The sequence below is a fragment of the Heptranchias perlo genome, chromosome 5 (assembly GCF_035084215.1).
Source record: "Heptranchias perlo isolate sHepPer1 chromosome 5, sHepPer1.hap1, whole genome shotgun sequence".
NCBI lineage: Eukaryota > Metazoa > Chordata > Chondrichthyes > Hexanchiformes > Hexanchidae > Heptranchias > Heptranchias perlo.
The window spans coordinates 38,712,690-38,726,174 of record NC_090329.1 but is presented as its reverse complement, the minus strand read 5'-3'; the positions used below and the strand labels follow the sequence as shown (position 1 = coordinate 38,726,174).

The following is a 13,485-nucleotide window of genomic DNA, read 5'->3' as shown; positions in this document are numbered from 1 at the left end:
TACATACGAACATATAAATTAAGAGCAGGAGTAGGCCATTAGGCTCCTCGAGCCTGCTCTGCCATTTGATAAGATCATGGCTGATCTGATTGTGACCTCAACCCTACTTTCCTGTCTATCTACCAAAACCTTTGACTCCCTTGTTAATCAGGAATCTATCTAACTCAGCCTTAAAATTGTTCAATGACCCTGCTCTCTGGGGAAGGGAGTTCTACAGACTCACGACCCTCAGAGAAAAAATTTCTCCTCATCTCCGTCTTAAATGGGAGACCCCTTACTTTTAAACTGTGGCCCCTAGTTCTAGTCTCTCCCACAAGGGGAAACATCCTCTCAGCATCTACCCCTTCTAGTTCCCTCAGCATCTTTTATGTTTCAATAAGATCACCTCTCATTCTTCTAAACTCCAATGTATACAGGCCCAACTTATCCAACCTTTCCTCGTAAGATAGCCCCCTCATCCCAGGAATTAGGGTGGATAAAGGGGAACCAGTGGACGTAGTGTATTTGGACTTCCAGAAGGCATTCGACAAGGTGCCACATAAAAGATTATTGCTCAAGATAAAGAATCACTGGATTGGGGGTAATATTCTGGCATGGGTGGAGGATTGGTTATCTAACAGGAAGCAGAGAGTTGGGATAAATGGTACATTCTCGGACTGGCAACCAGTAGCCAGTGGTGTCCCGCAGGGGTCGGTGCTGGGTCCCCAACTCTTTACAATCTATATTAACGATTTGGAGGAGGGGACCGAGTGTAACATATCAAAGTTTGCAGATGATACAAAGATGGGAGGGAAAGTGGAGAGTGAGGAGGACATAAAAAACCTACAAGGGGATATAGACAGGCTGGGTGAGTGGGCGGAGATTTGGCAGATGCAATACAATATTGGAAAATGTGAGGTTATGCACTTTGGCAGGAAAAATCGGACAGCAAGTTATTACCTCAATGGCGAGCAACTGGAAAGTACTGCAGTACAAAGGGATCTGGGGGTCCTAGTGCAAGAAAATCAAAGTTAGTTTGCAGGTGCAGCAGGTGATCAAGAAGGCCAACGGAATGTTGGCTTTTATTGCTAGGGGGATAGAATATAAAAACAGGGAGGTACTGCTGCAGTTATATAAGGTATTGGTGAGACCGCACTTGGAATACTGCATACAGTTTTGGTGTCCATACTTAAGAAAAGACATACTTGCTCTCGAGGCAGTACAAAGAAGGTTCACTCGGTTAATCCCGGGGATGAGGGGGTGGACATATGAGGAGAGGTTGAGTAGATTGGGACTCTACTCATTGGAGTTCAGAAGAATGAGAGGCGATCTTATTGAAACATATAAGATTGTGAAGGGGCTTGATCGGGTGGATGTGGTAAGGATGTTCCCAAGGATGGGTGAAACTAGAACGAGGGGGCATAATCTTAGAATAAGGGGCTGCTCTTTCAAAACTGAGATGAGGAGAAACTTCTTCACTCAGAGGGTAGTAGGTCTGTGGAATTTGCTGCCCCAGGAAGCTGTGGAAGCTACATCATTAAATAAATTTAAAACAGAAATAGACAGTTTCCTAGAAGTAAAGGGAATTAGGGGTTACGGGGAGGGGGCAGGAAATTGGACATGAATTTAGATTTGAGGTTAGGATCAGATCAGCCATGATCTTATTGAATGGCGGAGCAGGCTCGAGGGGCCGATTGGCCTACTCCTGCTCCTATTTCTTATGTTCTTATCAGTCGAGTGAACCTTTTCCGAACCGCCTCCAACGCAATTATGTCCTTTCTTAAATAAGGAGACCAAAACTGCACACAATATTCTAGATGTGGTCTCACCAATGCCCTGTACAACTGTAGCAAAACATCTCTACTTTTATATTCCATTCCCCTTGTAATAAGTGACAAAATTCCATCGGCCTTCCTAACCACTTGCTGTATCTGCATACTAACTTTTTGTGATTCATGTACTGGGACACCCTGATCCCTCTCTACCTCAGTGTTCTCAAATCTCTCTCCATTTAAATAATATACTGCTTTTCTATTCCTCCTGCCAAAGTGGACAAGTTCACATTTTCCCACATTATACTCCATCTGCCAAATTTTTGCCCAATCACTTAACCTATCTATATCCCTTTGCAGACTCCTTATGTCCTCTTCCCAACTTACTTTCCTACCGACCTTTGTGTCATCAGCAAATTTAGCAACCATATATTCGGTCCCTTCATCCAGGTCATTGATATAGATTGTAAATAGTTGAGGCCCAAGCACTGATTCCTGTGGCACTCCACTCGTTACAACTTGCCAACCTGAAAATGACCCATTTATGCCTACTCTCTGTTTCCTGTTAGCTAACCAATCCTTTATCCATACACCATGTTACCCCATACACCATGAGCTCTTATTTTGTGTAGTAGCCTTTGATGTGGCACCTTGTCAAAAGCCTTCTGGAAATCCAATTACACCACATCCACAGGATACCCTTTATCCATGTCGCTCGTTACTTCTTCAAAGAACTCCAGGAAATTAGTCAAACATGACTTCCCTTTCACAAAGCCGTGTTAACTCTGCCTGATTGCATTGTGATTTTCTAAGTGCCCTGCTATAACCTCCTTAATAATAGATTCTAGCATTTTCCCTATGACAGATGTTAAGCTAACTGGCCTGTAGTTTCCTGCTTTCTGTCTCCCTCCTTTCTTGAATAGAGGAGTTACATTCACTATTTTCCAATCTGATGGGACCCTTCCAGAATCTAGGGAATTTTGGAAAAATTAATACCAATGCATCTACTATCTCTGCAGCCTCTTCTTTTAAGTCCCTAGGATGAAGCCCCCATCAGGACCTGGGGACTTGTCAGCTTTTAGTTCTAATAATTTTTTCAAAACCCTTTCCCTGATGATTGTAAATGTTTTAAGTTCCTCCCTCCCTTTCACCTCTTGATTCACAACTATTTCTGGCATGTTATTTGTATCCTCTACAGTGAAGACAGACAAAAAATATCTGTTCAATTCATCCGCCATTTCCTTATTCACCATTATTAATTCCCCTGACTCTCTCGAGGACCAACACTCACTTTACTTACTCTTATCTAGCTAGCTGGCTTTCTCTTGTACTCTAATTTCTCCCTCCTTATTATTCTTTTAGTCATTCTTTGCTGTTTTATATATTCTGACCTGCCACTAATCTTAGTGGAATTGTATGCTTTTTCTTTCAATTTGATACTATCTTTAACTTCCTTAGTTAGTCACGGATGGTACGTCCTTCCCCTAGAGTCTTTCTTTCTCACTGGAATGTATCTTTGCTGAGTGTTATGAAATATCTCATCAAATGTCTGCCACTGCATCTCTACTGACATATCCCTTAACCTAAGTTCCCAGTTCACTTTAGCCAGCTCTGTCTTCATGCCCTCATAATTGCCCTTATTTAAATTTAAAACATTAGTCTTCTCTCCCTCAAACTGAATGTGAAATTCAAATCATATTGTGATCACTGCTACCTAGAGGCTCCTTTACAATGAGGTCATTAATTAATCCTGTCTCATTACACATTACCAGATCTAGAATAGCCTGCTCTCTGTTTGGCTTTAGAACGTGCTGCTCTAAGAAACTGTCCCGAAAGCACTCTATGAACTCATCTTCCAGGCTACCTTTGCCAATCAGATTCTTCCAATCTATATGTAGGTTAAAATCACCCATGATTATCACTGTTCCTTTCTCACAAGTCCCCATTATTTCTTCCTGTATACCCTGTCCTACAGTGTGGTTACTGTTAGGGGGCCTATAAACTACTCCCACAAGTGACTTCTTGCCTTTACTATTTCTTATCTCTACCCAAACTGATTCTACATCTTGGTCTTTAGAACTAAGGTCATTTCTCTATTATACTCATGTCATCCTTAATTAACAGAGCTACCCCTCCACCTTTTCCTAGCTTCCTGGCCTTCCAAAATGTCAAGTATAAGCCACAACTGTATAATGTAGGTCCTTGTGCAAGGGGCTGTGGTGAAGAGGCATGTCCACCTTGAGGCTAATTCCTCCCCCAAGATACTCAATGGCCGCTGTAGGTCAGAGCTCCCCTTCCCTCCATCTATCTCCCCTTTATGCCACAGATTCATCTCACAGCTTTATCCTGAACCTCGCACAAGAGTCAGAGGAAACCTTTCCATGGCAGATAGGAATATAGGAACAGGAGTAGGCCATTCAACCCCTTGAGCCTGTTCTGCTATTCAATGAGATCATGGCTGATCTGTATCCTAACTCCATTTACCCACCCTTGGCTCCATATCCCTTAACACCCTTGGTTAGCAAAAAACTATCGATCTCAAGACTTAAAATAATTAATTGAGCTAGCATTTACTGCTTTTTGTGGGAGTTCCACACTTCTACCACCCTTTGTGTGAAGAAATGTTTCCTAGCTTCTCTCCTGAATGGCCAGACTCTGATTTTAAGGTTATGTCCCCTTATCCTAGACTCCCCCACCAGCAAAAAAAGTTTCTCTATTCATGCTATCAATTCCTTTCAAAATCCTAAAAACCTCAATCAAATCACCCCTTCACCTTCTATATTCCAGGGAATACAAGCCTAGTTTACGTGATCTCTCCTCATTATTTAACTCTTGGAGCCCTGGTAACATTCTGGTGAATATATGCTGCATTCCTTCCAAGGCAAATATATCCTTTCTAAGGTGCAGTGCACAGAACTGTACACAGTACTCCAAATGTGGTCTAATCAGGGCTTTGTATAGCTGTAACAAAACTTCCTCCCCTTTATATTCTAGCCCTCCAGATATAAAGACTAACATTCCAATAGCCTTTTTGATTATGTTTTGTACCTGACCACTACATTTTAGTGATCTGTGTACATGGACCCCATAACCTCTTTGGACTTCCACTGTTCCTAGCTTTTCACCATTTAAAAAAATATTCAGATCTATCTTTTTTTGGGTCCAAAAATGGATGACCTCACACTTACCTGTGTTGAAATCCATCTGTCATAGTTTTGCCCACTCACTTAATCTATCAATGTCTCTTTGTAATTTTATGCTCCCGTCTACACTACTGACTATGCCACCAATCTTTGTGTCATTGGCAAACTTGGATATATGGCTCTCTCTGAATCATGAAGTAAAATGTGTATGCCAGAAGCTTAATCTGCATTAGGACTGACAGCAAAGTGCCCTTCACCCCATCTCAGCACGGTCATCTCAGTGCTGTCATCCACCACGACCCGGGCCTATTAATATAAATTATATAAATACTAATATAAATTAACAACTGGACAGATGTCCTTTGTATCTTCCCATCAATACTTCAAAAATCCTCTCTTAAGCTATACAAAGCTGTCATACGGCACTTGAGGGCACCCATCACTTATTCCACTAGTTAATCCATTGTTCGAGGTGGTGAGTAGAACGCACGATCACCAGTTGAGTCTACCAACAACAACTTGCATTTATATCGCACTTTTAACGTAGTAAAAATATCCCAAGGTGCTTCACAGGAGCGTTATCGGTCAAAATCTGACACCAAGCCAAATAAGGAGATATTAGGACAGGTGGCCAAAAGCTTGGTCAAAGACGTAGATTTTAAGGAGCGATTTAAAGGAGGAGCGAGAGTTAGAGAGGCAGAGATTTAGGGAGGGAATTCTAGAGCTTAGGGCCTAGGCAGTTGAAGGCATGACCACCAATGGTGGAGCAATGAAAATCGGGAACACAATATCTGGAAATATTCTTTTTTTTAAAAAGCAGGGCAATTAATTAAATGATTAACAAAATATCAGAAAGACCAGTCCCACTCTGAAGTAGAAAACTTACTAGTCAAGAAAGGGGAGAAAAAAATTCTAGTCATAAACACAAGTACATATAATTTCATTTTAGGGTCAAACCTCAGAAACATAAAAAGATATTTTAAGTAACTTACTACACAACAATGTTAAGCAGTTTTAAAGAGAATGCCAATCCTGATAAAACAATTCTTGTGCATTCTAATAACATTCCACACTAGGTCAAAAATCAATAATTTAAAACAGATAATCAACGAAGTGGACTCAGGAATTGGACTGAATCCAACATTTAAAAAAAATAAACTTTCACAGCTGGCTATCCTGTGGGAATCATTACAAAGAAAACCGTTATTTCCAAGTTCAGTTATTTTAGTTCCTGGTTATTAATTTATAAGAACATAAGAACGTAATAGGAGCAGGAGTAGACTATATGGCCCCTCGAGCCTGCTCTGCCACATTCATATTCCTAAATCCACAAATCATCTATTCCAATTCTTGGAAAGCAGCAGTCTTCGCAACTTTCTAACAATATCATTAAGTTTATATTTTGTATAAAATATTTTCTATTAATTTCTAATGTGGAATATGGGCATGTATATCAACTAGTAATAAAATCATCCTAGTAAATACCAACCTTTACCAATATGTACAGTTCAGTGTATCTCATATAAGCCAATTCATATAACACTAGATTATACACCCTAGCCCACCTATTTATGATACAATATTAATATTGTGTCAGTTATATCCTATCTCTTTTATAATTATAATGTGCACACTCAAAAATAGGCTAGCAATGAGAGAAACCATTAGTCTTACCCACATAAGGTTATTTGTCTGTCAGTAACACACAAATAAAATAACTCCCAATATTCTGTAAAGTAAAAGATTTGACAGCTGGTTATTTTTATGGTGCAAAGAAATCCCTGCTGTCTTCAAAGGATCATTTAATTAAAAGGAACTGTCATTTTAAGATATTCTGTAAAAATAACTTTTATATTGCGAGGCCACCAAAATATATTTCCCCCCCTCAGCCACACTTTTCTTAGTAGTTTTAAAAATAAAATGATCATGGAATTGTCTAAGTAACAGGAAACAGACAGTAGCAGTGAACGGTTGTTTTTCGACTGGAGGAAGGTATACAGTGGTGTTACCCAGGGGTCAGTACTAGGACCACTGCTTTTTTTGATATATACTGATGACTTGGACTTGGGTGTACAAGGCACAATTTCAAAATTTGCAGATGACACAAAACTTGGAAGCATAGTAAACAGTAAGGAGGATAGTAATAGACAGGCTGGCGGAATGGGCGGAAACATGGCAGGTGAAATTTAACGCAGAAAAATGTGAAGTGATATATTTTGGCAGGAAGAATGAGGAGAAGCAATATAAACTAAGTGGTACAATTCTAGAGGGGGTGCAGGAACAGAGAGAGCTGGGGGTATATGTGCACAAATCATTGAAGGTGGCAGGACAGGTTGAGAAAGCAGTTGAGCTTCACAAATAGAAGCATAAGTACAAAAGCAAGGAAGTTACGTTGAACCTTTATAAAAAAAACTGGTTCAGCCACAGCTGGAGTATCGTGTCGAATTCTGAGCACCGGACCTTAGGAAGGATGCAAATGCCTTAGAGAATGTGCAGAAAAGATTCACTAGAATGGTTCCAGGGATGGTTCCAGTGGTTACAGAGAAGCTGGGGTTGTTCTCCTTAGAGCAGAGAAAGTTAAGAGGAGCTTTGATAGAAAGTGTTCAAATCATGAAGGGTCCAGATAAAGTAAATAAAGAGAAACTGTTCCCATTGGCGGGAGGGTCAAGAAACAGAAGACACAGATTTAAGGTGATTGGCAAAAGAACCAAAAGCAACGGGAAAAACCTTTTTTATTCGGCAGATAGTCATGATCTGGAATGCGCTGCCTGAAAGGATAGTGGAAGCAGATTCAATTATGGCTTTCAAAAAGGAATTGGATAAATACTTGACGGGAAAATTTGCAGAGCTACGGGGAATGGGACTAACTGGATTGCTGTTACAAAGAGCAGGCACGGGCTCGATGGGCCAAATGGCCTCCTTCTGTGCTGTAACCATTCTGTGATTCTATGAATATCCCAGGTCCATCATTTTAATTTTGATGAGATTATTCTTACTGTCAACAGTACAAATTTCTGCTGAAATTCAACAGATAACAGGCATTCCTTTGAACTATGTTAGTCACTCTGTCCTAGGTTCATTATCAATGGCATTTCCAAAAAGATGACATTGAGAAAACAGACATATAACAAATAGCAACACTGCAGAGAACAATCCATTCACATGCCGAAGTGGTGAACAGAAAACCAAAGGTTGTCAAATGAGTTTTAAATGTTATTCATTTAGCAATCATCGATTTTTTCTTGTACATACAACTTGGTGACAAAGGTAAAAAGACAATAACGGGACAACAAAATGATGGAGCCATCTGTTTATAGTTCTCTTATACAGCAGAAGGGGGTGGCCCAGGTCCACTATTGAATGAGATTAGCAAAATGCTAGAATTTCATTTACAGATGAGATGCAGTCATTCTTTTTTAAAATACAAGATTAAAATATGGGTAACTTCAAAATTTTAACTAATCTGCATTAAACACAGCTTCTTTAAAGAAAGATAAATTCATATAATACATGCATTTCTTTAAAATCTAAAATGTTTTATAGGAACAAATTAAAATTAAGTCATGACAAAGTCAGGTTTTCACTTGTGTGGCATACATGAACTTTATGCAACACCATACAAGTATTTTTTAAAGAACTGAAAGGTATTTATTGTTCATCAAGCTGCTATATAATGCACAAGAAATCAACGTGTTTCTAACTAATATTAAAAAAATAGAATTGGCTCTCATAACACAGGCAGACCTGTTTTCCTAAACTAAGCATAAGCTGTTTCAACGATGCCTACTTCTATTGTTGTAAACAATTTTACAACACCAAGTTTACCTGAGGAAGGAGGAAGTCTCCGAAAGCTTGTGAATTTAAAATAAAATTGCTGGACTATAACTTGGTGTTGTAAAATTATTTACAATTGTCAACCCCAGTCCATCACCGGCATCTCCACATCATTACTTCTATTGTAACGGCAGGGTAAGTTCCAAGGCAGGGTGGTTTAGCATGATCAAAGCCCCTTCTGTTTTCACATCAAAATCGAATATTTCTGTTAATCGACAATGTATAAACATTTATGCATATGAAGGGTCTGCTTTAAATTAAAATTGTATTCCTGTTCATAGCACTCACCATTGTGTAATATTCATAAAATATAAATTCAACGCAAATTAACAATCATGAGTGTAGTTGGGAATAAGGATTCCATCAGATCAAACGCTGGAAATACAATACCACACATTTTATACTGTAATATTTTAGAAGTGCCACATACCAATACAATGCACGCATAGGTGTGCTTACTCCCACATATACATCGTGTTAATCATTCGTCGGTTTCAAACTATATATTTTTAGCAGGGCAGTTATTTGTCTGAACAAAGAGCCAGTTTTATCCTGTCAGCCGCTTTTGTTTTTGTGCGTGTTGAAGACCGTGAAATTGTTTTTTCCTACCAAGCCATAACCATACAACTAGTTTGGTCACCAATAACAGCACATCGGCATCAAAGGAAAACACTCAAACCATGAAAACTATACTTCCTTCCTTGAGAGGGGTCATATCGTTCCTAAAAAGGGTAAATACTGTACTGATGAGAAAGCGTGTTTTTTATCGCGTGTGCAGCAAATTAAGCAATTTTATTAGAGCGCGCACACACTGTCGACCTACACAAACCATTGCTAAATCAGACTCTCCCAAACACACTGGACTGATAAGGCATTGCAGCACATATATCTATCTAAACGAAAATATTCACACATTCTTCTGTAAACCTGAAGGCTCGTTGTCATTTTAAGAAACATTTCTTAAAAAGTTTAACTTTTATTTTAATCACTATTAATAAAGGAAAATTTATATGATTAGACTAATGCCGAAACGATATAGGGTATCGTCTCAAGCAATGACAAACATTTTTTTTAAAAGAACAATCCCTGCACCCAAATTTGCTTAAATACTTGAACTGCGGAGGGGATGCAAACATCACCTCCTTCCTTGTCCTATGGCCCATTTCTAGTGCATCGTTTTCCTATTAATGTGGTAGTTCTCTTCCCCCCCCCCAACAACCTCTCGGTAAGGAGCTTGTATGTTGCTCGGTTATTTCCCCTCGGGTTGCTGAGATTAATGCCACTGCAACGATACCACGATTCGCACTTTACTCCTCACAACCAGACGAGATCTGGATTCCTATCGGGGTGTGGGACGAACTCGCTGAAATACATCGGCACGAAAAACGGGTCGGAGGGGAAGGGAAAGAGCGAGAAACGGAGACCGCGCCGAGCTGGCGGCCAGGGAAGGTGGCGCTGAATGTTATCAGCTCCCCAACCACTTCTTCCATTTGGACGAATGTATTGATTTAGTGCGGCCGGGAGAAGTTTGTTCAAGTGGGGAAGGAGGGTTTGCACCTACCTCTTCCAAGGCAGCCACTGTGTTCTTGCACTGACTCATTTTGGTCGTGAAGCTGGAGGCAGTTGGAGATTTGTAATCTTCGTTCGTCTCGGCCACGAATTCCGACACTGCGATCTGGTCCGGCATCGTAATTCCCTCTTTTTAATAATAAAACAAAATTAAATCGCCTTTCCTTCTTCACTGTGTTCTTTTTTTCACATCAGTAATGACTGTTGTCTGTATGCGTGGAGAGACCGGGGTATAAAGGTGGCGAAAAGTTCAGCGGCGATTTCCAACCGACTCGATTCCAGCGCTCGCACTCAGACCGTTCGGGCCATGACGATGGAGGGGGCGGGGCTCGGCTCGAGGCCGCGCACGCGCTTCTCTCCGCTCCGTTCCGAGATTCTCTTTTTTTCTCTCAATGAGGTCGACGGCGGAGCGGGTCACGTGCTTGCTTTTCCTCTCACGGACGGGCACATATTTACGCCTTGAAAACAGAAAATGCTGGAGAAGCTGAGCAAGTCAGGCAGCATCTGTGGAGAAGGAAACGGTGTTAACGTTTCAGGTCGAAGACCTTTCGTCAGAACTGGAGGATGTTTAAAGAAGTTAAAATTTTTGAGCAAGTACAGAGGCAGGGAAAAGGGAGGGGAGGAAAGAACAAAAGGGAATGTCTGTGATGGAGTCGAGGGCAGGAGTGATTAAATGACAAAAGGGATGATGATGCAAGGCAAGGAAGGTGGTAATGGGACAAAAGATTGATCAGGAGTAGCTGTAAATGTCAGCAGCAGAACCATTACCAGCACTAGCTGACCGAAAAAATGGGAACAGTGGTTATGATCTGAAGTTATTGAAATCAATATTGAGTCCAGAAGGTTGTAAAGTGCCTAAACAAAAGATGAGGTGCTGTTCCTTGAGCTTACGTTGAGCTTCATTGGAACAGCGTAAGAGGCCGAGGAGAAAGAGGTCAGAGTTAGGAGTGGGAAGGGGAATTAAAATGGCAAGCGACCGGCAGGTCGGGGTTACGCTTGCAGACAGAGCGGAGGTGTTCAGCAAAGCAATCACCCAGTCCGCGTTTGGTCTCCCCAATGTAGAGGAGACCGCATTGTGAGCAGCGGATACAGTATACTAAGTTGTAAGAAGTACAAGTAAACCGCTGTTTCACCTGGAAGGAGTGTTTGGGGCCCTGGACGGTGGGAAGGGAGGAGGTGAAAGGGTAGGTATTGCATCTCCTGCGCTCACACGGGAAGGTGTCATGGGAATGAGAGCGGGTGTTGGGGGTGATGGAAGAGTGGATCAGGGTGTCGCAGAGGGTGCGGTCCTTCCGGAATGTTGGAAGAGGAGGGGAGGGGAAGATGTGTTTGGTGGTGGGATCGCGCTGGAGGTGGCGGAAATGATGGAGGATGATATATTGAATGTGGAGGCAGTGGGGTGGAAGGTGAAGACAAGGGGGACCCTATCATGGTTCTGGGAGGGAAGCGAAGGCGTGAGGGCAGAAGTGTGGGAAATAGGATGGACACGATCGAGGGCCCTGTCAACTACAGAGGAGGGGAATCCTCGGTTGAGGAAAAAGAAAGACATATCAGAAACACTGATACAGAAGGTGGTATCGTCGGAACAGATGCGATGGAGATGTAGAAACTGGTAGAAGGGAATAGAGTCCTTACAGGAAGCGGGATAGGAGGAAGTGTAATCAAGGTAGCTGTGGGAGTCAGTGGGCTTATAATAGATATTGATTGACAGCCTAACCCCAGAAATGGAGATAGAGAAGTCGAGGAAGAGAAAGGAAGTGTCAGAGATGGACCCTGTGAAGGCGAGGGAAGGGTGGAAATTGGAAGTGAACTTGATGGAATTTTCCAGTTCGGGGCGAAAGCAGGAAACGACACCGATACAGTTATCAATGTACCAGAAAAAGAGGTGAGGGAGGGGACCTGACCAAGGAATGTTCCACGTATCCCACAGTCTCCTCTACAATGGGGAGACCAAACGCAGACTGGGTGATCGCTTTGCTGAACACCTCCTATCTGTCCACAAGCATGACCCTGACCTGCTGGTCGCTTGTCACTTTAATTCCCCTTCCCACTCCTACTCTGACCTCTTTCTCCTCGGCCTCTTATGCTGTTCCAATGAAGCTCAACGTAAGCTCAAGGAACAGCACCTCATCTTTCGTTTAGGCACTTTACAACCTTCTGAACTCAACAATAATTTCAATAACTTCAGATCATAACCACTGCTCCCATTTTTTCAGTCACTTTGTGCTGGTAATGGTTCTGCTGCTGACATTTACAGCTACTCCTGATCAATCTTTTGTTTCTTACTTGTGCCATTACCACCTTCCTTGCCTTGCACCATCATCCCTTTTGTCATTTAATCACTTTTGCCCTCTACCCGATCACATTCCTTCCCTTTCGTTCTTTTCACCCCTTCCCTCCCTCCCTTTCCCTGGCTCTGTACTTGTTAAAAGAGTTAAAGTTTTTGAGCATCTTCCGGTTCTGACAAAAGGTCTTTGACCTGAAACGTTAACTCTGTTTCTTTCTCCGCAGATGCTGCCCGACTTGCAGAGCTTCTCCTACATGTTCTGTTTTTAATTTCAGATTTCCAGTATCCGCAGTATTTTGCTTTTGAGCACATATCTCTGCACCCCCCCCCCACCGGGAGCTGGAGAAGATTGATTGATTGACGGGGGTGGGGTGGGGTTAACTCACTGAACCAATCAGCCCAGGCGCCAGGGACGGAAAGGCGGGACTTCCAGCACGTGTAATTGTATCTGATTTAGGGAGGATTGTAATGGCTGAAGTCGGTGTGTGAGTAGAGGATGAGTTTAGTCTTTCTGTATTTACCCTGGAATGGAGTCGGTTTGGAATAATTTCCAGAAAACGCTCAGACAAACAATAAAAGTAACGTCGAGAATCATTGCGAGATGAAGTGATCAGATCGTTCTTTTATTTTAATTCTGAGATTCCTGCAAAAGAGAAGTTTTTATTTAGGTGCTAATATCTCAGAAACATTCTCGTGTTCTAATTTTGTGTGTACGTAGGAAATCCCAGTCGCTTAGTCATGGATGACCTACAGGTAAGTCATTCGAAACTGGGACTCAAACTATTCACGCCCTCACCACTCATCCTTGGTGGTGTTGCAAACGCAGTAATAGGAAGTTACAACACTTTGATGATTGTATTTTAGACCGCAAGTACTTGTATTCTGAGTATCCCAGAGGCCC

At 41.7% G+C, this 13,485-nt stretch overlaps 1 protein-coding gene across 1 annotated transcript in view; it reads right to left on the bottom strand.

Moving 5' to 3' along the window:
- asap2a (ArfGAP with SH3 domain, ankyrin repeat and PH domain 2a) overlaps positions 1–10,620 on the bottom strand; it is a 216,825-nt gene extending 206,205 nt beyond the window's left edge. The window contains exon 1 of the mRNA XM_067984242.1: positions 10,290–10,620. Coding sequence (XP_067840343.1) covers positions 10,290–10,415 — 126 coding nt within the window. The 5' untranslated portion in view covers positions 10,416–10,620. The remainder of the gene's footprint in view (positions 1–10,289) is intronic.
- Between the last annotated feature and the right edge of the window lie 2,865 nt (positions 10,621–13,485).